At 51.3% G+C, this 25,218-nt stretch overlaps 1 protein-coding gene across 1 annotated transcript; it reads left to right on the top strand.

Annotated features, from left to right (window-relative positions):
- The first annotated feature begins 2,521 nt into the window (after positions 1-2,521).
- EDN3 (endothelin 3) lies at positions 2,522-24,956 on the top strand. Its single transcript, XM_061209293.1, has 5 exons — positions 2,522-2,573; positions 3,205-3,493; positions 20,696-20,869; positions 21,930-22,010; positions 24,880-24,956. The coding sequence occupies exons 1-5, from the start codon at positions 2,522-2,524 to the stop codon at positions 24,917-24,919; spliced, it is 636 nt and encodes a 211-aa protein (XP_061065276.1). The 3' UTR covers positions 24,920-24,956.
- Positions 24,957-25,218: the final 262 nt, after the last annotated feature.

The raw sequence follows: 25,218 nt of genomic DNA, 5'->3' as shown, positions 1-25,218 counted from the left end.
TTTCTCACCTGTGCACGACTGCTGTTGAGTGTCATGGCAGGTACACCTCCATCATGGTCCTCAGGTTGCTGGAAGGACCAGTTAGAACTCTCACTCTTCTGACTCTCCAGCTGACCATACTCTCCTTCTCTCAACTAGATTAGAAGACTCTGAGGATGGGCCAGTGCCATGCTGGTATTCTGTAGCTACGCGTGCCTTGCAGGCTCATCTGGGTGGTGCAGGTTTTGGTCCAAGCTGTGGAAGGCAGCAGACCCACTGAGTGGTCCAAGAGCTCTGACATCTCCTGTGTCTGAATATACCAGGAAACTGCCCTCTACCCCTTTTCTCTTTTTAGCTGATTAGTATACTGTATTTTCTATTTCTCCAGCCATCCCCCAATCCAAGATTTTTTAATTTTGTAGGCAACGAATATTTGAAGTCCAAGGAGAGAGATAATAACAAAGTGATCCAGATTCTAGCCCGGCAGGAGCAGAAGATAATCCTAGTCGTGGGCTTTTCTAATTTTCAAAACATGCAACACAGAAAATGAAGAAGAGGCCCCTGTAGAGTATTTGTCCTGTTTGGTGACAAATGACCTTAAAAGATGGTATCCTTCCCTCTCCACACCTTGACTTGGACTCGGGGACTGGGTAGGATGGAAGGGGGTTGGAGGTGATGGAGAAATTTAAGCATCAGCTCAATTCTGGGGACTTGGGTACCTTTCTAGTTACTACAGCTCTATAACAAATTGCTCAAAGTAGAGTGGTGTAGAACAACAATTTCTTATGCCCATGGGTTCTGTGGGTCAGAATTCAGACAGGGCACAGAGCCGGGATGGCTAGTCCTCAGTTGGAAGTTTTCAAGGCTGGGGGCTCCAGTCACCTCAAGGCTCATTCATTCACACAGTGGTTGGCATGGGCTGTTGTCTGCGAGGCTTCAGTTTCTCTCTGTGGGCTTGCTTGGGCTTCCTCCCAGCCTGGTGGCTGTATTCAGAGGACCAGGATCCCAAGAGAGAGAGCCACGTGGGAGTTGTACCACCTTTTATGACTTTGCTTCCAAAGGCACACATGTCACTTCTGCTGCTTTCTATTTTTTCCAAGCGGGTCATTCAGGCTGAAGGGGAGCGGGGTGGTACTCGACTGCGTCTTTTGTGGGAGGAGCGTCAAAGGATTGGTGGACGTGCTCAAGTCACCACAAGTACCCTGCGACATGAGGAGTGACTCCAGGGCCTCAGACCTGTTTATCTTCCTCTGTGTGGCCTGTGACTCCCTGCCCTACCTGGGGTTTTCGGGGAAAGCCAACTCCAATCCGGTCCAAGCTGATGGGGTAGGCAGTGGCCAAGAGGGAAGTGCCCGATGCCACCTGGATCACTGCCTCTCTTTATATCCTTCCCTCTGGTCGGGGAACTCTGGCCAGGGAGGGGCTCTAAGTGCTTCTTGGTGTGCTCAGAGGTCAGCAGTCCAGGGCGGAGTCCATGGGAAGCATTTATTCATTCATTCTTTCATTCATTCATTCATCGACAAATCTTTCTTGAGTACTTCCTATGCCCGGGCACAGTTCTCAGCAAAGGGGGTGTTTAACAAGGAAATTAACCGACCCTCTCTCCTGTGCTGCCCAGGGCAGGAGGCCAGTCTCAGGTGAGCTGGGAGAGCCTCCCACACGTGGGGTGGGAAGACCACGATTGGGAGAGGAACCTGCTTCTCACCGAAGCCACCTCCCCCGTGCAGGGGGCTGTGAGCAAGGGGACACCCCAGGACCGCCAGCTCTACTTCTTGGTTGACTTTGCCCCTGATTGCTGCCCAAACCCACCAGCTCTGAGCTCCCGGGAGAGGCGGGGAGACGCTGCCGGTGCCCGTGAGTCACGAGTGTAAAGTACGCCCAGGGCCTTGGCAGGCAGGTCTGTGCAAGGGTAAGGTGTCATTAGGTGAACGCTGAGAAATGCTGCTTTCCAGAGCCCCAGAGATAAAAGACAGGATTCAGGCGCAGCCTTTTATCTCTTCCACTGCGCTGCGGTGGGAGCTGCAGGGTCCGGGCAGCGACGCAGCGGCGTGGGCGCGTGAGCGTGAGTGCGCGCGTGGGCGTGTGTATGCGAGTGTGTGCGCGCGTGTGAGCGTGAGTGTGTGCGCGCGCGTGGCCTTCCGGCAGCTGTCCAGGCCCCCACCCCACCCCACCCATCGCACCCGGCCCTGCGCCTGGCCGGCTCCCCCGCGCCTGCGAGGCGACCCCCGTGCGCCCCGGGTTCAAAGGCCCTGCGCGGCAGCTCCAACCCCTCCGGGGGGCGGGGAGGCGAGGGGGGTGGTGCGGGAAGCAGAAGAGCCGGAGCCCACAGCCGGCCAGCCCTGCGCCGGGATGGGTAGCGCGCTCTGAAGTTCGAGACCGTCGCAGCCAACTCCTGGCCGCAGCCCGGGACGCAGCCAGCCAGCGGCCGGCCTCGAAGACCCCCTAGCCGGAGGGCGAGGCCCGCTGTGCCCGGCACGAGCGCCCTTTCGCGGCCACAGGCGTCCGTCCTCCGGCCCGGTGCTCCCGCGGCCGATCGGGGTTCATGGAGCTGCGGCTGTGGTTCCTTTTCGGGCTCGCAGTGACCTCCGCCGCAGGTAAGCGGGAGGGGCGGCGCGCGGCTCCTGGCGCGAGCGCACACAAAAGGACCCCGGGACGGGCGGGGCGGGGGGCGCGGGGAAGGGGGCATCGCTGGCAGAGGCCTCTGGCCCCGGCTCGCCACCCCTGCAGGCGCCCGGGGGGCGGGCTGGGGGGCAGAACCTGAGGGCACGGACCCCCCGCGGGCTCGGGAGGTTGCAGCCCACACGCATGCTGGAGACCCGGGCCCCGGGGCGGACTTTGTCGATTTTTCGTGAAGTCGGGAACTTTTCCAAAAGTTTGCAAACGATTCACAAACTGTGCAAAATGACTGCAGAGTTTTCCGAAAGCCTGCACAATGCTTGCACGTTTTCAGCGGGCACAGATAGCTTGCAGGCTGCGCGACGAGAAGAGCTCCCAAGCTTTTCACCAAGTGTGCACGCAACTTGCAAACTTTTCGGAAACTGCGCGCCTAGCTTTGCACGCTTTTCCGAACCTCGGGCGTAGCTTGGAGACTTAGCAGAAAGTGCCATTAGCTTGCAAACTTGGCAGAAAGTTTGGCTCTCCCCCTCCCCTGGGTTTTGGGGGATGGTGGGTGTCCGGGGCCTGCACCCTCGGCAACTCAGGAGCCCCTCAATCTGCCTTCTGCAGGATTGGTGCCTCGCCCCCAGCCTGGGGACGCTGGCAGGAGCGGCGAGCCCCGGGTCCCCTCTGCAGCCAGATCGGAGGGGGACACGGAGGAGACTGTGGCCACAACAGCAGTGCGCGGTCCAAGCCCCAGAAGCCCTGGGCAGGAGGAGGGACCCGGTCGGTTTGGGAAGCAGGCGGCCAAGGGGGGCCCTGTGCACCACCGAGCCCGGCGCTGTACATGTTTTACCTACAAGGACAAAGAGTGTGTCTACTATTGCCACCTGGACATCATCTGGATCAACACTCCTGAGTGAGTCAGCCCTGGGGGCGGGGGCTCCTGGGCCAGGCCCCTCTCTTCACACTCGGGGATGACCTGGTCCCATCCCAGCCTGGTCAGCCCAGAGCCCGCCTGGCACAGCCTTCAGCCCTTGCTAGGCTCTCCTGCCAGCCCAGGTCAGGTCTGCAGGTCAAGGGTGTGACCCCCATCCCCTCTGAGGGTCTGGCCCGGGAGAAACCCAACCCCAGAGTTTCTGATCCGGTGGAAGGGCGAGCCCTCCCTCTGCGTGAAATGAGCCAGCCAGAGGGATTAGACACCTGAGAAGTCCCTCTGGGAGGGAAGAAGCCCCGAAAGTTATCTCCTGCCCCAGGGGCTAAGTGGGCCTGGCCCCCCCTTGCTGACCCTGCCAGGCTCCAAGGAGTTTCAAATTCCTTGAAAGCAGTCCGCTCTCTAGGGAGCACAGGGGTGGGCTTGGCAGGGCCTAGTGGAACCTGCCCCACAGGGGTGAAATTCCATGGGCTTCAGGCTCCTTACCTCCTGGGGGGGGTCAAGCCCACGGGTCCTCCCCAGGCTGTCACCCCCTGCCCCAGACAGCTCCCCTTGTCCCTTCCGGTCCCTAAGAACTCTCTTACTGCAGGACCGAGACAGTGGCACCTGAGTTAGTTGTGGGGTCTCCTTGCTGTAAAGCCCACTCTCTCCCGAGGCCGTGGGCAGCGACTCAATTCAGGAACCCCTTCTGCAGAAACATCATCCTGCAAACTGTGAAGAGGGCTTGACCTTGCTCTGCTCACCCGCCTTTGGGCTTCACCTTCCTGGTCTCTAAAATCTGGCACTTGGACCAGACGTCTCTAGATGTCTCTAGGTATTCTTGGGATCTCTTGGGCGTCCTGCTTGCACCTGACTAGGGATTCTTAGCCTTCCTGCAGCCCTTCGCCTGGAAAGGCAACTTTGCCACTGTGTTTGGAGCCCCTTGATTCGTGTCCTTCAGGGGTTCCTTCATTCCGAGCCGTCTAACCTCTGAGCACCCTGGGTGATATCTCGATGGGCCTCACACACCCACCTTGTTTCACCGACACCTCGAGGATGAAGTGCAAAGGAGGGTGAACCTGGGGGGCCGAATGTGTTTCAAACCAGGTCATGAGCCCTCTAAGTACATCTGGGAGAGGTCTGGAAAGTCACCCTGTTGTCCAGCATGGCAAGCAGGGCTGGCTCCAGCGGGGAGCCTGGACATGTGCACAGGGTTCCAGCTCAGAAAGACCCTCATGGTTTAAAGTGTATTGTCGCCATCTTGAAATGCTTAATACTTTTTAAAAAAAATCGAAGTATAGTTGACTTACAATATCGTGTTAGTTTCAGGTGTGCAGCACAGCGATGGAAATGCTTAATACTTTTTGAAGCAAGGGCTCCATGTTTGCATTTTATCCCGGGTCCCCCAAAATGAAGCTGACCCTGATGGCAGAATTTGCTTGCCGGGCTGTGTCCGATCAGGCTCCTACACATACCGTCAGCCCACAGTAGGGAGGATGGGGCCAGATCATAACAGTGATGTGTGCTGGGGAGGGACTCCTGGACGGGCTGTCACTGATTGCCTTCTATTCTCAGACAGTGATCAGGGTCACCTTCTCCTACAGCCCCATCACCCTGACACTTGTCCTTTCTGATTCTTATCTTCCTGGCATTGTCCTCTGACCAAATTAGCTTCACAGAACACAGGACTGAGGGCAGCCTTGGTAGGAATCCCAGGCTGTGGGTCTAGAAGGAGAAAGAAAAAAGCTAAGCAAGTTTGGGGCAGGGGGGCCTTTGCAGAGGAGAGGAGGGGAGGAAGGAGGGGATATTTGGAGACCACCTTAGTTCTCTGCCTGTTGCCAAGCCCTGAGCACCGGCTGCGGGAAGCGATTGTCGCGAAGCCCTGTGACCTGGTGGGAATCCTATCTCCCAGTTCTGAGCTGCCGTGTAGGGCCTGAGATGAAGCCATGGGTCTTTGGCTTTTTCTAGGACAGCCAACTCGCTAACGTTCCCCTCACAGCTTGATTTACCTCTTCCCCTCTTCCCTGACCCTGATTCATTTTAAACACTAGGGGGAAAGGATTAAATATGGTGTTTGGGAGTTTTGTGAGCTACCCGGGGAAACAAAAAAATGATGACAATAGCCAGACTTGAGCATTTTGAAGTCAGACAAGCAACATAACTTTTATACGGAAGATGTTCCTGGATGGTCTTTCTCTGTCTTCCTTTCTTTTCCTCCTCCCTCCCTCCTTCCCTCTTTCTTTCCTTCCTTCCAAAAATTCTCTGTTGATATATGGACAGGTCCACTGGCAAACTTTAAAACATCTTGGATAAGATCGCGAAGTGAGGAAATGGGTTTTAGGGAACTTGGACCTTTGGAGAAATGGAAGAATCTGAAGAATGACTGGATTGAGCTAAACGGACAAGGGTAGCGCGCACCGAGGACTTTTCCAGCTTCTGCCCCCCCACCCCTTAGCTGCACCCCCTCTTCTTTAGCAGACCCTCTTGCTCTCTCGAAACTTCTCCAGGGTGTGAGTTGCATCCTGTCCCCACCGCTGGCTGTGCTGGGAACCCTCAGGAGTCTGGAGCCTCATGCCTAAATCGAGAGTCTTGAACTTTGGGTGATTTTCAGCTTCTAGTGTCTTTCCTTCTACTGCCTTCCGGTCACATGGAGGCAGAGGCAAAACTCCGGCTGTGTCTCGGAAGGATGCTTGCAAGGTTGCAGGCATTCTTGGAGAATGGTCGTTTTGGCTGCGTTTAAGGACCCAAAAGCTTCAGGAGGGATGCTGTAGTTACTGTATCTCATGTGGAAAGTTAAGGCTTGAGAGACCAGCTGCTCCCAGAGGTATTTTCTGGGTATGAGATCCAAGTTCTCTGGTTTCCCCACATCCTTCTATGCACTTGGTTCTTCCAGACCTGAGCTCGAGCAGCACCCAGCACATAGTAGATCTCAGTAACGCTGGTGACTTCCTGTGAGGCCCTTGTCTTTGTTGTCACTGAGGTTCTGTCTGCGGGTCTTTCTCCCACAAATGAGGCGTGCTGTCCCAGGGTGTGTGGGTGCTGCCAGAGGTCTCACATCCCTATAAACGTGTGCAGGAATGTGGATTTTTCCAGAGCTGTTGCCCATAACTTCCATTGTTTCTTCCAGAAGATCTGGGACCCCAAAGAGAAATGAACCAAGTGCATCCTGGGCACTGCCCTTCTTGCCCCTGGGGAGGCGGCTGAGATGGCAGCTCACCCACGGGACAAGGGATGCTCATGGCTCTCCTTGGCCACGTTAGGAAGCCCCACCCCTCCCCTCCCCCCAGCAACCCCACCGTTGCCAACAGAAACAAAAACAAAACTCCACACCAGAGAAAAACACATCCCTTCTTATGGCCATGGAAAATTTGCCAAGAATAAGATAATAAGGAGAGAAATAGGGACAAGTAGCCCATGTGCTTACATCCCTGTGCACTCGGGGTTGTTTTCCATGAGAATACTTCAAAAACAGGAGTATCCTATGACATGGTGGGGGATTGTGTCTGTCAGGGTCTCCAGAGAGACGGAACTAATAGGACGTGTGTGTGTAGATATCTATGTGTATATAAACACACCACACACACACACACACACACACACACATGCACACAGAGGGGCTGATGTTGCAGTCTTCAGTCTGAGGCATCCTGGAGGCAGAATTCCCTTTCTGCTCAGGGCACCTCACTCCTCTCTGTCCTCTCCTTCACCTGATTGGACGAGGCCCACCCACGTTATGAAGGGTAATCTGCTTTACTCAACATCTACTGATTTAAGTGTTAATTGCCTCTAAAATATACCTCCCTAGCAACATCTAGACTGGCATTTGGTCACATATCTGGGTACCATGGCCCAGCCAAGTTGACACATAAAAAATTAACCATCACAGAGCTCTCAGTGCTAATGGTACCCCATAGCAGGGCAGTCCCTCTGCACCTGCCACTGTACACCTGGCTATGGAGTGAAACCACTCATTCTCAGATGGCCAGTGGAGTTAGCTGCAGGGCCCCCGGCAAGGAACCCTGCTCTGTTCCTCCCCACTTTTTTCCTGAGAATTGAGGGAAACTGCCATCTGTTAAATCCCTCCAAGGACATAATGAGGGAGGCATTGTGATGCTGTGACAGTGACCATGTTTCCAAACAAAAATCTGAGCCACATGGGCTGACAAGTAGGAATGTATTTCTGGAAAGAGCAGTGCAGGATGTTTGGAATCACGGCTGTGGTGGAAAATCTGGGCTCTGTAATCTCGTGGGAAGACTCCAGACCCAGGAGCTCTGCCCTGTGTCCTGGATGTGACCCGCTGCATGGCCTGGGGGTGGTGCCACCCTCTCCCTGTGCCCCTGGGTAAGTTGCAGACATCAGTGTGACTCTAGGATGGTGACCTAACAAGATGATCAACCTGGCCACACTGACTCAGGAATGACATTTGTTTCCCCAAAGAAGCAGAGTAAAAATAATAATAACAAAACATTTTAATTGTATTTCAATGTATTCTACCACAAAAAGGCAACAATTCAACAGGCTCACCTTTGCCTCCTGCGTTTTTCAAGAGAGATAGGTCAGCACGTTCCTAAGAAGGGACATTTTAAGTTTGAGAACATCCCAGAGGAATGGATGGATCTGGTTTGCCAGCCTCCCACTGATGCGGGGCCAGCTGCCCACCCACCATGTGATTTCAGAGACCCCAGTAACAGTCACGTGACCCGTGAGTCAGGACTGGGAGTATCGTTGCTGGAGATGCAGCTTTTGAGGCGGAAGGATAGTCTTTCTGAGCTTCGTCATGATCATGTAGACGATGGTGATGATGGTGACCGTGGTCCACACTGATGTTGACCGTGACTTCTATGAGTAAAGATGTGTGAGGATGACATGAGAAGGCGCGAGGGGCATTCTCAGCACAGTGTCTGGACTCTAGTAGACACTCAGTACCTCAAAGACATGACCGCGCAGATAACTGTACAGCCCCTGGGGCTGCATAACCCTTCCTGCCGCCCCACCTGCCGTATCCCAGTCTGTGATTGGAGAAGCCGGTGACTGGGAAACTCAAGTCCTGCTGAGGTGGGCTTCCTTGGACCCTCCAGCTGGTCTTGCACTGCCTCCTGCAGTAGCACGGAGGAGTGCGCACCCGGGTACCTCAGTTTTTCCCTACTCTATGGCCCTTGGTGCGCGGTCTATTAGCATTTGATTTGCATAAAGTTTACAGACCCTGGGAAAAGGTGTGTTTGGCTGACTGCTGATAAGCGGCTTGATAAGCGCTCTGGTGGCCAAAGGTTGTTACAGGCTTGATGAGATTTGGTCCTGCCCTTTCTGCCCCTCCTTTCTTGTTTGAGTCCTACTTACCTTGGTAAATAATTAGAATTTTGGGGAACAGGGCATGGTGTTCTCTGAAGGCACTGCCCTGGGCTCCCTCTGCTAAATGGGGAGGTGGGTACAGTGAAGCAGGGGAGAGGGAGGGGGTCTGGCATTTCAGGATAATTCGAATGATCTGTTTAGAACTTTTTTGTTAAATGATGAAATCTTAGTGAGGGTGAGTCCAACAGAATAGACACAATTCCCATGCACCCAGCACCGCCGGGGACCTGAGTGTGGGCCACTAGGAAGGGATCCCAGGAAATAACTATGGAATCTGTTTACAAAAATGGTAAATAAATAAGGACACATAAGAAAAGACTGTATCAGCCGGACTAGAAATGATCTTGAACTCAAGATTCTGACTGATCTTGTTTTTAAGCTCTGAGTTGTTTCCCTTCCATGTAACCATCTCCCCCTTGGAAATCTAGTAGACGTTTACATCCCAATTTTGAGTCTGGGTAGCAGTAGCTCAGAACGTTTCACGGGAAGATGCGTCTTTAAAATTTGAGGGCCTCGGGGCTAAATTTCAGAGTTTGTTGGCAAGGTCGGCTCACACAAGGTGACCTTCCGGTTGGGTTCACTTGGACTGAAAGTCCCCTTTTCTACCCCAGAGTGGGTGTGAGGAGGTGAGATATCCAGGGACAAAGATGGGTTCGTTGAAATGCATCTGATCCTGACTGGATGAGAAAGAGGCTTGAGGCTGGAAGGCAGTTTGATTTGCCTCGAGAAAACTCGGTACAAAGAGGTCGTGACCCTGCATGACCCTGGAGGGAGAATTTAGATTTCTGCTAGATGAAAGGGGCATTGCAGCTAGGAACTTGGCCTTAAATCTGAAGGCAGATGAAAGGCTCTGACATCTCTGGTGTGGTATATTCCTGCAAGAATTTAAAACAAAGGAAGCTGGGGAGCAAACATTGCTTTCATTAAGGGGGTCCCACGGCTGGGTCGGAGCTCACAGGGCTTTGTACCGCCAGCTCTTCATCCCGCTCTGGATTGGCAGCATCTCAGCACGTCCAGTGGGGCTGCCTGGGGCCCCTTTCCTAGCTCCAGGGAACCCCGTGTCACTGACGCTCAGCTTTGGAGCACATAACAAATAGATCAACTGTTTAAGAGGGAAATGAGCCCATCTCATTCTAAGTCATGTTTCGGTGGAAACGGAGACCTCCTTAAAATGGGACACGCGTGTGCACACACACACACACACACTTTCCCCCTATTTGGGATAGGAACCAATTTTTTTTTTTTTTTTTTTTTTTTAGGCATTAGCACACCCAGTCCCAGGAAGGCATAGGCTTTTTTTTTTTTTTTTTTTAATTTATTTATTTATTTATTTATTTTGGCTGTGTTGGGTCTTCATTTCTGTGCGAGGGCTTTCTCCAGTTGCGGCAAGTGGGGGCCACTCTTCATCGCGGTGCGCGGGCCTCTCACTGTCGCGGCCTCTCTTGTGGCGGAGCACAGGCTGCAGACGCGCAGGCTCAGTGATTGTGGCTCACGGGCCTAGTTGCTCCGCGGCATGTGGGATCTTCCCAGACCAGGGCTCGAACCCGTGTCCCCTGCCTTGGCAGGTAGATTCTCAACCACTGCGCCACCAGGGAAGCCCCTGAAAGAACACGTGAAGGAGAATTCTATGCTCACTCTCTCCTGGGTGAGGCACGTGTTTACCTGTAGTGTCTACAGGGGTGGTCCCTGACCCGTTCTGGAAGTACAGGGACCCCAGTGGAAGAACCCGAGCTCAGCCCATTGGAGGGATGGACTGCAGGGTCCTGAGCGGGCGGCCTCCCTGCTGGTTTCGTGCCCATTTGCCACCAGGGAAGCCCTAGGAACCAATTTTATTTGGAAGGAAAATAAATCTGGGCAATGGCCACAATGTAGATGAGCTACCGGTCCAGACACACAGTTCAGGGGGTTTCTAAAGTCCTGCTCCCCCGCCGAGTCTCCCAGGAATGGACAGCAGGATAGGGCGTCCCCTGGCCTTTCTCATCTGCCCCAGCTCAGAATCTCAGGGGAGCCAAGAGCTTTGGGAGAACTTGGCAATGTTCAGAGCCCTGGACATCTTCTCTTCTTTTATAGCCTCTCAGGGCTGACTTAGCAGGAGGCCTTAATAAACAGTAACACTAGAACAGGGCAGCCAGTGAACCCTGTGCCCGGCCCAGTAATTTAAAAAACAGAAACAGATTCATGCATCCATGAGAAAGCCTCGGAGGCTGATGTGGCCGAGGTGCTGTGATCCTTTCTTGCTCAATGATGGCACGAACCGCCCACAACTTGGGGAGCGGCCAACAGCTTTGCCAGAAGTCAGAAGCAAGTTGGCAAGAGAGCAGAGGTGTCTGTAGCTTTTCTGGGTTTTTCTAAATCTGATTTCCATGGGTTTCTTGCAGGGTGGAGAATAGGGTGAGGCTCATGACCCACTCTTTCAGGTGCAAACTTGAAGATGTCAAAAAGTAAAATAAAACTTAATGCGATATTTTTAAAAAGTCAAAATTAGTGCAAACATCACTAGTCATAATCAACCAAATATTGACATTTTTAATAAAGACAGGATCTGACCCTGTGCTTGGTTCTTGTTTGGGGATAAAGCCTGTCTCTCTAGAGGGACTCAAGTCTTCTTAGTTTGAGGTAAGCAATCAAGTGATCAGAGCTACCACAGGATGCAAACAATTAGATTAGGAAGAAAATGAGTGTCTTTATTTTCGTTGCCATGGCGAGCATGTCTTCCTTCAGTAGGACTTTTCCATCCTTAAGATGAAATCTCCTGAAAATTAGCAACGGTGTCTTCTCTTGCTTCCTGTGGGTTATTTAAAGGGATATGTGATGGTGTCTGTATTTTTTTTTTATCCCTGTACAAATACCCCCATTCTTAAAAAAATACCTGCTCCTTATTTTACCCCTTCTGTTTCCACTGCTGGGAACTATTTTGAGCCACATCTGTCTGCAGCTTTGCATAAAGTTATAATGAGGCCATGCCAGACAGACGTGGATTGCTCATGCCTACATTCGACCTGGAATTCGTTAGGGTCACTGGGGGTTGGGGAGAGAAACTCTAGCCTAACTCATATGGACGCATTTGGGTTGTACCAGATGGAGGGGAAACCAGCTAATCTGTCGGATTCCATAGATGGCTTCATTCTCCAAATATTGCAGGCGTTTGTTGCCCTAACTTTTTTTTTTTTAAGCTGTCACTCTTGGAAATCCCACCCCACACACCAAACGCAGAACGCTTTTTCTGCCGTTCTCCCTTGCTTTGACCACTGGTCAAATATCCTTCATTCAGAGCCCCTGTGTCTGCATTAGGGGAGGAGGATGCCTTGTCCAGGGAGCTGATGGGATGATATAGCCTGTGGCTTTGGGGTGATTTTTAAGCTCAGTTATGTGGCGGTAGGACGTGGGAGAGTCCTACTCTTTGGGCCAAAGCTTTCCAAATACAGTTGGTGAGATCCTGGGAATCTCTCCGATTGGGTGGGGTAGAGACCCCACATTTCATTGTGGTTTAATTGCTGGAGAGAAGGGCTGGGCCCTGCTCTAGGATTTGTGCTGTTTGGAGATGCTCAAGTAACAGTGAGGGCATTCGGGAATCTCTCGATGGAATTTGGAGCTGGACGGACCTTCCGGAGAGCCAGTCATTTCATTTGTCAACCCCAGAGAGAAGCCACTCACCTAGGGCCTCTCAGGGAGCTAGTCTTCAATTTGGGCCAGAAACCTGGGTCTGTCTGCCGAGGGAAGCCTCTGGTTTTGTCTCTGAGGCCTCATCCATCCGGGTAGCCTGGTTTCTTCCTCATGTGTCTGCGGAAGTTACTATCAAGACATGGTTCTTCCATTTCTAGTGACCTAGAGACCATATTCTCTCTAGAAGAACCTCAAAGAGGGGCCGATTGAGGACAACGATAGTGAAATCCAGTGACTCAGCCAGGAATTCTGTACATTTGGCAGACTGGGCATGGCCTAGAAGAAATGGCCAATTGAGACCTCCTTCCCTCCCTCCTTTCTTCACATAGCAGACCTTTGTTATTGAGATGTTCAGGTATTATTGGGCACCTGCTCTGAGCCAGGTACTGCCTGGGCTGCCCGGGGTGCCGAGGTGAACAGGCAGAGACCAGCTGTTACCAACCCCGGGGGACAAGAAGGAGGCCACACCTGCAGCAGAGGTGAGGAACGCCCCCATTCCTTGGGTCCGATTGATGGAGAGTCAATGTTCTCTTTGAAAATGTATGTAATTCTGGTAAAATTCCCCAACAACCAAGTCCTGGATAAATTCAAAAGTCGTGGGTTGTTTCTTTTTTGGGGGGGGGAGTGGGGAGAATGTCTTAAAAAAAATTAATCTCCAACCCACAGCACATTGCTCACTCTTTTGATATTTCTAAATGCTCTGGGGTCATTGGCTATTTCTGAGGCTGCAGGAGGACTTTCTCCATTGCCAGGTGGTGGAGGAACAATTTGCCTTGGGATCCTCCCACTTAGAGATGCGGGGATTTTCTGCAGAAGTAAAGCTACAAATTGCCAGTTCACTTTATGTTGTTTGTGAGCATGAAGTTTGTGTCATATTCTTTAGAACCAGAAAGTGTGTGTGTGTGTGTTTGCTTGCATAACGAGGTCAAGGAGGAGATATAGTTTGGCTATTTTCTTTCCTGGAGATTGGAAGGGCACCCAGTGGTTGTCTGGCACAAGGCCTGTCCCAAGCAGACTTTCACAGGTGTTTGGTGAGTGGACAAGGAGTCAAGTCACTGCAGGGTAAGCCTTGTGAGGTAGTCAGCCAAGTATCTGGGGGCTGGGCTCTGAGCGTCATGGGGTCATATGCTTGCTTCCACCTGCCCAAAGGACAGTGTGATCCAAACCAAACATTTCACAGTGGGCATACCTGGGAAGAAAGGATTCCAGCCAGCTTCGTGGGCTAGGTTTTGTCCTGATTCGGAACATATTCTTTTGTGTTTGTTTCCATGAAGAAAATCTCTACTTGTCCTTGTCAGCTGCAGAGACTCTGGGTCTGTCTATGAAGCCCGAGAGATCATGGTTGCATCCATCTGGAGAAAGTGAGTTCCAGGGTCAGCTAGAGGTCACTGGTTGCAAGCAACAGAAACCTAGTGTTGCTAACACAGAATAGGAGTTTATTGGGAGGACACAGCGTGGCCCACAAACTGGAAGGGAGGGAGAAGCAGCACCAGGCCTAGAAAGGAGAGGCACCAAGACAGGACTGGGGGTCCCAGTGGGAGCACAGTCGAACAGACAAGGCAGGACGGAGCCACCTGGCAAGTAGCAGCTTCAGAGTATTTTCTGACCCTGAATTGCTTTGCTCAGGAGTCTTGGGAGGGAGAGGGTGTGATGGGCCAGCTTGGGTCACCTGTTGAGTCCTGAGGCAGGGGAAGGTGAGACTGTCAATCGACAGTCTCTGCACGACCTCACACAGGGAGGGAGGGTTAATTCCCCAGGGGAAAGATAAGAGATTGGATTCCAGGAGACAAAAACAGCCAGCGGTGATTCCAGGCTCTAGAGAATTCTGGGCTTTTAAGTCCTTCGAGAGGGGTACTCCTCTCTCTGAGCTGGTGTTTCCCTCTTGCCTCTATGTCTTTGTGCAAAGTGGCAGTGGAGGGGGGGGGGTGGTCCACTAGATGCTTGTTGAAGTGAATGGATGCTTTTATAGGCCTTTGAATATTCAGCCACTTCCTGTAGTTACTTCATCCTGTCTTACTCTTAAACAGAGTTCTTAGCTAGCAGTTTTTTCTGGCTAAGGTTACAAAGACAGTCAGTGAAGCTGATCCACACTTTCTTCCTTGCCGAAGAAGATATTTTGAAGCTTGAGAGGACAAGTGAGTGGTGTCTTCTAAGGAAGGAATTTAATAAAATCTGAAATCAAGCCCTAGTTAGAAAGCATGTTGGAGTCTCGAAGTTGATTCTCTGGGGAGTGTTGGGGGGGGGGCAGTATCTAATGACTGCTGGTGCCTGGCAGCTGGAGCTGCTGCCCCTGCCTGTCTGCCTACCCCTGGGAAACAGTTGTTCCCCTTCCTCTCGGCTGCAGGACCGGTCAGCAGAGTCCTGCCTTCTGTACAGTGTGTCCCAAAGGCGATCCTGTCCTTGCTTTCCCTTTCAGAAGGAAAAATGTGAACCAGAGAAGACAGAGCATCAACTTGATGTTCTGACCATGAAGTGAAAATGTTCTGTTTGTTGGGGAGACACTCCGCTAGAACCTAGGCTTTTTGAATTGATAATGACAGCACCTTTATTTGTAAAAATAGTAGCAGGTGCTAATTTTGTCACCATGTCACGTGACCTGTCTGGCTTTGCTTTATGGGACAAGCCACTAGAGCAGGGGTTGTAAACTGAGATGCCCCTGAGGGCTAGACAGGTGAGAGAAGCAAGCAAAGAAGGACAGATACAGGGACTGGGGCCAAATAGAGAGCTTGAGCCAGGCTCTGACAGTATCACTCAGCTCCAGACACCTGCTGCCATGTTGGAGTGTGGGGTTGGAGTGAGTATAACTTCCAGTTATAAAAGAGAAGCTGGAAATTGTGATGTTTATGTGAAATTTTCAGATTAAAGAAAAACCACCCTCTTTTGATTGGACGAAGCCCACAAAAATGCCAATTTGCTAACCTCTGTACTAGATTAAAACTGTGTGTGTACAGGGCCACTGGTCTGTCTCATTCATGGATGTTCACCCAGAGTCTAGTCCAGGGCCCATACATTGAAAACCACTCCACAAATATTTGTTGAGTGCTATTCAGTGTTGGGGGGGAGGATATGATAACTGGGTTTTCAAGGACAATTTGATAAACTTTCCTGAGAATTTAGAATTTGGCCAGTGAAGCTCCTTTTGCTGCTTCTGGCTGACCCTTGTGAATAGCTGTTTCCCTCCTTTCACTTCAGGGACTGAAGCCAATTTTCCGATCAGAGAGATGGAGATGGTTGATTCATTTAGGAAAAGGCAACACTGAACTTAAAAACAGATTCTTAAAAGAAACATTCAACTTTCCTTATTTAAAAACTTCTTGTAGAAAGAAATAAAGTTCTTCCAGTGTGATGATGCAGATGAACAATGAATACAGGAGATTTGGAAGTTTAGTATTTAACATTTATGTATGACATATGGGAGAACATGTTAAATGGTATATATGACTCTGGCACCACCATCACTGATCAAATAAGGAATGTTCTGACCACATACGCTGAGGACAATTTATGATACAAATACACACAATGCTAGACATTGCCTATGTGAATGTTTTGGGGTGTTTTGTCTAAGAGCACTCAGACTCATCTTCTCATCTGCTTCTGTTTTGTTTGGAGCTCTGTGTTATAACTGGAACATTAACAGGCGGAAGAGCTGACTACTTTTACAAAGAATTGTGTTCTCTAAGCCCCACTGTAAAACACAGGCTAAACCATAGGTCAGATGGTGTGCTGGTCAAAGTTCTCAGCCGATTTAACTTCATTTTCCTGGTTCCATCATTAGGTCCTTCCAATTCACCGTTCAAGAAACATTCAAGAAATGATAAAGGTACCAAAACAATTAAAACATGAGTGCTTATTGGGCAGACAGTGTAGAATGATGGACCAGCCAAAAGGAAGCCTGGCAAAGAATGGCATTGCTGTGCCATGCGGCACTCTGGTTCCTTCTTACCTGTCTTTATTACTTAGTCACACATCTCAAACGCAGGGCTGGTAGATGGGGTTTTTCTGCCTGGTACAACTCACTTGAATTCCCAGACCAAAAAAGCAACAACAGCAGCCACATTAATTCACCACTAGGAGCTCTTTGCTAAGCATTTTTCATGCAGTGCAGTGTATCATTCAGTCCGTCTGACAACCCTTTCATAGATCAGGAAACTGTGGAGCGGGTGGAGTGCTCATCATGTAAGTGCTTTACAACATAATAATGGGATCACTAGGTAACCTTTCTCTGTGCTCTGTGTACCTTGCACATACCTGGGCGTATTGGCTTGTCAGGTTTCCTTTACCTGTACTGTTTTCATACACCAGTAGCATGTGAACTCCTTAAGGCCTTTCTGCATCCTCATCACACTTAGACTAATACCACGGAGATACAGGCAGACCTTGAAAATACTGTGGATTTGGTTCCAGACAGCCTCAACAAAGTGAAAAAGCAAGTCACACGAATTTTTTGGTTTCTAATGCATATTAAAGTTATGTTTACGCTATACTTCAGTCTATTAGGTATGCAATAGCATTATGTCTAAAAAAATGTATATCCCTTAAAAAATACTTTATTGCTAAAAAATGCTAATCATCATCTGACAATGCAGGGTTGCCACAAAGCTTCAATTTGTAAAATCCATAATATCTGTGAAGCGCAATAAAATGAGGTATGCCCAGATATAGTGGATGCTTGGCAAGTGTTGGAAATTCTTTGTAATGAATTTTGTGGTTGTTGAATGTTTTAGGTTGGAGAGAATCCAGTCTTATTGGACTCGTTTATCTCACAATCAACAACCAGTTGCTTAATTAATAGTCTTCATTTGCTCAGCCTTGTACTGGGTCCACAGCAGGTGCAAAAGAAGTAGCCCTTTCTTGTACTCTTGAGGAGCTGGTAGCCACTCTTTTTTTTTTTTTTTTTAAGATGAGCAGGGCAGAGGTGGGGGAAGGTGGAAGGTTTTTTTTTTCGTTTTTTTTTTTTTTAGCAGAATTATTTATTTTTATATTTATTTTTGGCTGTGTTGGGTCTTCGTTTCTGTGCAAGGGCTTTCTCTAGTTGTGGCAAGTGGGGGCCACTCTTCATCGTGGTGCGCGGGCCTCTCACTATCGCGGCCTCACTTGTTGCGGAGCACAGGCTCCAGACGCGCAGGCTCAGCAGTCGTGGCTCACGGGCCCAGCCGCTCCGCGGCATGTGGGATCTTCCCAGACCAGGGCTCGAACCCGTGTTCCCTGCATTAGGAGGCAGACTCTCAACCACTGCGCCACCAGCGAAGCCCCGGTATGCACTAGACACCTAGGGGCTTCCCTGGTGGCGCAGTGGTTAAGAATCCGCCTGCCAATGCAGGGAACACGGGTTCGAGTCCTGGTCCGGGAAGACCCCACATACCACGGAGCAACTAAGCCCGTGCGCCACAACTACCGAGCCTGCGCTCTAGAGCTCGCGAGCCACAGCTACTGAAGCCCGCGCGCCTAGAGCCCGTGGTCCGCAACAAGAGAAGCCAACGCAACGAGAAGCCCGCACATCTCAAGGAAGAGTAGCCCCCGCTCGCCACACCTAGAGAAAGCCTGTGCGCAGCAATGAAGACCCAACGCGGCCAAAAATAAATAAATAAATAAATTAATTAATTTAAAACAATACATATATATAGAAAAAAGAAAGACACCTGCCCTGGGCCCTGTGGCGTAGAGGGTGCCTCTGACCCTCCTCTGGCCATATCTCCCACCCCATTGCAAGGAGTCTATGAGACTGAAAGCCATATACCCCTTCTTCTAGACCATGTTCCAGGTATTCACGATCCTGGAATCCCTCCACTCAGATGTCCCTGAGCCCACTTCCAGGGTCTGATACCCACGGACAGAACAGGGCTCCAGCACATCTCCCAAGGCCTACAGGGCGGTCAAGGGACAGCTGCTTGTGGGATGGGGGGGTAGATGGAGCTTGGGCTGCATGTGGGATGGAGCAGGATGGAAGGTAATGTACCTTGTGCTGCCATGTTCCAACATGGAACTCCAAGGAGCCCCAGAATCCTAAAATCAAGCTCCAACTTCCAAGGTGTTTTGAAGTTGAACTCTCTTATTTAAGCACTTATCAGATTGATTTAAAAACCTTTAAATTTTCGACCTATGGGAGGTGGGCCTTTGTTGGACCTGGAACTCTTGATGGGGGGCGGGCCTTCTGTGGTCTGGACCATCTCTTAAGTCCTCTGGTTCATAGCTTTCGTCATCCCCCACCGGCTTCCAGGTCAGCCAGCGGAGTGCGCACCTGGGGCTTGGAGCAGGGGTTTCCTGCCTCCATAAGCATTCTTGGAAAGTTACAAGGGCTCATTTGCATACTAGCTCCTCCCACGAGGCTGCTGGGAAAGCGCTTAGCGGTTCTCTATTACCAAATACCACGTCGCCTTGTTTCCTCACTAGAAACACTTTGTGTGTTTGCAAAGTTGAGTGGCTCTGCGCACACAAATGCCTAATCCACTGACAGCAATTTCAAAATTGCAGGTCTTGCTGTTGATGGAAAAATGGGAGCCTTGGTTGTTATTCCTTGTGTGTAATTTTCACCAAGAAATGGGGGTCTGGGTTTAATGTCAACACCTAGAGATTTAATGTGGCCCTATTACTGGAAATCTATACCTTTAGCCAAATCCTGCCTCACCACAATGTCTGTATTGTTTTGCTACCTCACCCCCACCCCTATTTCCCATTCCTGAGAAAAGATGGGGTTTTAGTCAAGATTCAGCTCAGAAGGGGACTGGCCCCTGCTTGCTTTCTCTGTCCTGTGAGCACAGACTGCTCAGTACTGGGCCTGCTTGGATCCAGGGAAGCCACTACAAGGCCATTTCTCGACTCACTTGGGTGGGAGGGAGTGGGGAGAGGGGAAAAGAGAAAGAGGGTGGGGTTATGGGGTTATGTTCTTAGCTACAGTCTCCTGCCCAGCAGGGAGCAGGTTCGTTCCAAGCATCAGGTCACGATGGGGCACCCCCCCCCCACTCTGCCCTCACCACCCCAGAAAGGCTCCATGGCATGTGTTTCAAATTAAAGGAAATTCTATTTGATGCTATTTTGAAAACGCACGGAGAATGTCAGAACCCCTTTTGAGGTGGATGATTGGTGATACTCCATGGGGCTCACAGAAACCAAGGTGGTTGATCTTGGGGACTAGCGGGAAAGCCAGGACTTATTGGAAAAGTAACTTTTGGCCACATGTGTTTCCTCCAGTTATTAGTAATCTGTCCCCCAAATCCTGTTCAGTAGTGCTAATGCATTAAGCATATGCTTTTAACTTTTTCCCACTGAATTGCCTGGCAGTGTCCTCCCATCCCTGGAGAGCAGTGGTTTGGATGGACACGAGCATAAGAAACAGATGTAAACATTTATTGTTTCAAATGACACCATCACCCTCATCCCAGCTCCAACCATAAATGAAATGGGTAAACAGTTTCATAAGAAGACTTTTCCCAAGGTCAGTTCTGTCCTCGGCTGAATCTCACAGGGCACAGAGGGTTCCCCTGACATTTGTGGCTTTGAGGAAGCCGTGTTCAGGGGCCAGGATGTGTCTCTAACGGCCGTAATTGGATTTGTCCTATTCCAGTTAGTGCAGACTATAAATATGATGTGCACACAGAAGAAATTCGGTGGCCAGCAGGGCGGGAGCCAGGGTCGGCCTTGGGCTGTGGGTTTGGAAGGCGTCTTACTGGTCTGGATGACCAGGCTCAGGTGCCGCTGGCTCAAAGATGAAGACTGGGGTCAGCGTTCGGGTCAGCAGGACTGTCCATGTCAGGGGTTTGAGTGCTGGAAGGAAAACCAGAACTGCCCTGGAAGGACCCGGGCTGGGAGGCGTGCTGGCCATGGCTGGGTCTTGAAAAGACTAAAAATGCATCCACCCGGCGTCTGCTTGCTCCCTCCGCAAGAGGGCTGGCTGCTGGGAGGATGTAGAGAGGCCATCGTCCATCTCCCCCAGGGTCTCCCCATCTTTCCATCCCAGCTGCCCCAGCCCACTGCCTGGGGAGTAGGGGGTAGCGGGGATGAAGGATTCACTCCGGAGTCTTCCCAAGGCCCCAAGTGCAGGGGAGGGTGTGGACACCAGTTCCTGGGACAGGACTGCATCACCTGCCTCATTCATGCCCAGGCCCACCATCTCGGACGCCCTCGCCAGCTCCATGAGCAGGGAGGCTGGGGCGGTTCGTCCAGACGTGGCCCTGACCTTTCTCTGTCCTTTGCAGACGGACTGTGCCCTATGGACTGTCCAACTACAGAGGCAGCTTCCGGGGCAGAAGGTCGGCCGGTACCTTCCCGCAGAGCTCACAGCCGTCGAAGGGGACGCCGCGCTGCGCCTGTGCGGAGAGCGAGGACGCCGCCTGCGTGCACTTCTGCGCCTGGACCCCGGCTGCCCGCGGGTACGACCCCCCTCCCTGGCTTTCTGCACTTCCAGAGATCGGTTGCCCTGGGCCGTGTGGGTGCAGCAGGGCTCTGCCTGTTCCGCCCGACGCGGTCCTGCAGGCGGGGAGGGGGCGGGCTGCGCGCAGAGGGTGCCGCAGCCCCGTCCCTTCACTGCCTTTCAAAACAAGGCCTGCAACGTGGCCACGGCCGTGTCTAGTCTCCAGACGTATTTCTTCTGGCCTGCACAGCAATCTGCCAAAATTTGAATAAGTTGCCAACACTTAAAAATTGCAGAATCACCCCCCTTCTCAACAAATGCATATTTTTAGCTTCTCTAAAAATAGCAGATGGGACCACCTGGTCTCACCAGCCCACATCCCCTCTTGGCCGGATAGGCTGGAACCAAATGAGGGCCACTCAGGTTCTAGTGGGACATGCAACGTCCATTCACCTGTGTCACTCATCATCTTACTTGGTGGCCCCCCAGGCCCCCGAGTTTGAGACCCTGTAGTCTACTCTAACTGCTGGAGAGAAGCTTGTGAGTCACTGTGGACTTGAATAAATAAGCGGACCCTAGGTTCGACCCGTGGTAGCCATGTAAGCTGGTCTTTACCACTCATGCTCCTCGGTCCTCTTTTTCTTTACTTTGGGGCAAGACCCATCAACCCCGCCAGGCAGAGCTGCCTTGTAAAGCCTCTTCCAAGAGCCGTCGCTGGTGGGATGGGACCTCCAGGCACTTCCTGAGCAAGTAAAATGCACAAGCAGAGGGGCTTTCTATGCGGCAGGTGCTGTGGTAGCCAGGGTCCCAGGATCTGCTGTCCAGAAACCCCAGCGCCAACCACATTTTTCTTCTTGGCTCCTTAACATCTGATGGATAACTGAGTAGTGTGGGTGAAGGCTGGACTCTGGTAGGAATCCACCCCCATGTGCTCAGCCTTCAGAAACCGTGCCTGAGATGCGGACCTGGGGGACCGCACTCATGTTGGTGGGAAGAGGAAATCATTCATAATTGGATGCTGAAGAACCAGCCCTGTGGAAATGTGGCTTGATTCATTCAAACCAGCTCTCTCCCCACAGGAATTCAAGGACGGCACGAACACCTGACAGAGAAGCAGGAAAGCAGGCCAGCGGTGCTGCCGGGGGCGTGCGTCCGAGGAGGTGAAGCTGCTTTCTGAGTCGCTGCCACATGGGGGGCACGGAGGACGTGTGGGGCGCACCTGGTCTGTGCGGGCGGCCAGCGGGACACCGCGTGTGGTGGGCATCCACAGGCAATGGTGCTTTTGGTAGATCACCCCTGGGGACAGAACAGCCTAAAGCTGTGGACAGCCTGCCCTGCGTCTTAGGAGCTGAGTCCTGCGCTCCCTGTAGCTTTTGAGCAGTGATGTCCAGCCCTGGATTTCACCAGGTCTGGACAAATCTCACCGATCACTGCCTCTCAGAGCCCCTGCAGGCTCATCTATCGGCGCCCATGTTGCGCCTCTGCTCCCATAGCAACTGGTGGTCTCTACAAAAAGAATCATTTCTTCTTTTCAGCAGCTGATTCTGGACAGAGGCGAATTATAGCAGCTGGGCACCAGGCCCTCTGAGTCCTCCAGTTCATTTTAGGAATTTTTTTTTTAACCCACTTGTCTTTTTTGTATGATCCTGAGGGTTTCCTGCAGCCCAACTGGGTTTATTTGTCATTCAATCGATCAGAAGTCGTTATTACTGAGTCGCCTACACATCTGCAATGGGATGGTAATTGATGTTCATAGTAATGGCCTGGGGGGGGTGCTTGGGGTCCTACAGGGTCTGATCAAGGGAGGATTAAACCCTGTTTGGTATCCAGGAGGCTTTCCGAATTGGTGGCAGATTGCTTTGAGTCGTCTGGAGAGGGTTCTGTCAGCATCCACAATAAAAATGCAGAGGAAAGGCAGAGACAGACCCCAGGAGAGCATGAATTAGGCCCCAGCTGGTCCCCACTTTGCTTCTTCTTCCTTCTTCCTTTTTCTTCTCTTCCTCACCCCAAACCCAAACCCAAACCCTTCTCCACAAGGGAGGGATGTGATTAAAACCACCATCCATCGTGGCATTTATTCAATTCAGCAAAGATTTGTTGAGCACCTGTGATGTGCAGGGCACCGTCCTAGATGCTGGGGACACCACAGGGAATAAGGCAGAAGGTCAGCCTTCCTGGCACTTAAATAGTGGGGGAAACAGATAGCAAACCAATACATTAAACACAGAGTAGGGCATGTGAAGGAGAGCAGGAAGCAGGCTGGGGGCAGGAAGTGTTGGAGGGTGGCTGCAGTTTGGGTGGACAGGGGTGGTCTCACTGGCCAGGTGACATTGGCATAAAGAACTGGAGGAAGTGGGGAGGGGTGAGCCAGAGGGATGAGGAAGGGAAGGGGATGTCAGGCAGGGGAAGGGTAAGTGCAAAGGCCCTGTGGTAGGAATGTGCTGTGCTGGGTGTGTTCTGGGAAGGCAGCAGAGGCCAGCACAGAAAAAGCACTGGTTGCTTTTGCTGTTGGTGTTATCATTCTGTTGGATGTTCAGGAGATGAGAACGGTGGCACAGATGTCCCACTGGGGCCTGGAAAGGTGCTTCTTCTAGGTCTTTACGATGCATGTCAAGCTCCTGTAAGACGCTTTACTTGGGAAGAAAAAGTCTTTCCTTATAAGCACGGTCCCTACTTTCTTGCAAGACTCAAGTTAGTAATCTCCAGATTGACATTCTCAGAGTGGAAGCTGCTGCCATCCTGAGCTTGTGATCATCAAAGATGGGACCAGACTGTGGGAGAGAGAACTCGCCGTGGCCACGTCAGCAGCGATGATTGTGTTCACACCTTCCCAGGTGGATGGCAGGCTCTGAAATTGCCTAGAAGCTCTGGCAAGGAGGTTCCGTTCAAAACAGGGAACGGGCTAGAGATAGGCTGGGGAGACGTCTCCTCTTTCAGCCAGCAGAGAGCTCTTCTTTTGTAACAGGCCTCTTTTTTTTTCTTTTGCCCCCCTTTTCCGAGATAGGTTAAAGTCAAGGCCAGACAAAGCGAGTAGGCTTTAGACCTCCACCATCAAATGCTTACCCCGGCAGTGGACCTCCCTGCCTCCCAGGCTCTGCCTGCCCTTTCAGGAGTCCCCTGGGAGAGGGTCCTGCAGCAGGAAGGCCTCAGTTATGGCTCCTGCTCGGTTCACATTTCCACCTCTTTGAGGACAAGAAATGAGTTTTGCCTGGGGGAGAAAACCCACTCAAAGGGTCCTCACTTAACAATACAGCCCTTCCCCAAGAATGCCCCATCCAAAGACCCCAGTTTCCCTAATGGGTAAAACGATCCCAGCTGTGCCCTGGGGCCCGACGCCCAGGGCTCCGGTTTCATGCAGGAAATTGTTTGCGGAGAGGTACGGCACGTTGCAAAACCACTTCTCTTGGAGAATAAGTGGACTTCAAGCTAACTCTTTGCAAATGTAACCCCGTGTCCATGTTGGAACAGATGCAGGCCCTGGCAGGAGCATGCCGACGTCTGAGCCCTCACATGGGGCAGGCGTGGGGTGTGAGCCACCGAGGCCGCCCGGCGTCAACTTGAGATGCAGATCACAGCTGTACAGGTTTGATGAGTTTGAAGCTTATAGGATTTAGACAGGCATTTTCAGCTGTGCTTGGTCCCACTAAAAGAATGTATCTCCAAAAAAAAAAAAAAAAAGAAAGAAAAGAAAGAAGAAACCTTGATGTTTGTGATAAGAAAAGGAGGAAATTAACACCTGCGGGTTTTGAACCCCCAGGCGGGTGTGCAGCAGAGAGACTTCTGTATGCTTCACAGACAGGCAGACGATGAACAATAGACCCAGTTGCCAGGAAGCCGCTGTAAAGGCAGCCCCGGCTCAAGGCTATTAAGGTGATATTTGTTTTCTGGAAGAAATGTGGATCTTTGGGGGAATGGCTTCAAAATAAGCGGCAAACACAACCGCTTTGTAAGTTATGTAAATTTCTATTTATCTATGTAATTGGCAACAACTGGGAATTGTAACACCTGACAGTTCGCAATCTCTTTCAGCTGCGCTCTAGCGGCCACGCTGAGATTGCTGAGAGTCTGAAGCTGATGGAGTGTTTAGTCATCCACGGGGATGGGGAGAGGCCGCCTCCTCCCCCGACGGCAGAGAGATAAGAGCCGGCATTTGAGTGCCTGCCGAGGTCCTGATGTGATGGTGGATGCCGGGGTGCTAGCCTTGACCAAATGCTAAATTTTCGATGAGTATATCCTAAGTGTTACAGGTATAAAAGTGAGTGTCACAAGGAAATGGAAGGGACTGATTTGCCAGCATGATGGGGTACAGTTTAGAGAAGCAATTATTTATTGTGAAACTGTTCTCTGTGTCAACTCCTTTTGGCGGAT

The sequence above is a fragment of the Eubalaena glacialis genome, chromosome 13 (genome assembly GCF_028564815.1).
Source record: "Eubalaena glacialis isolate mEubGla1 chromosome 13, mEubGla1.1.hap2.+ XY, whole genome shotgun sequence".
NCBI lineage: Eukaryota > Metazoa > Chordata > Mammalia > Artiodactyla > Balaenidae > Eubalaena > Eubalaena glacialis.
The sequence above is the reverse complement of the archived record's forward strand: the minus strand, read 5'-3'. Positions and strand labels throughout refer to the sequence as shown.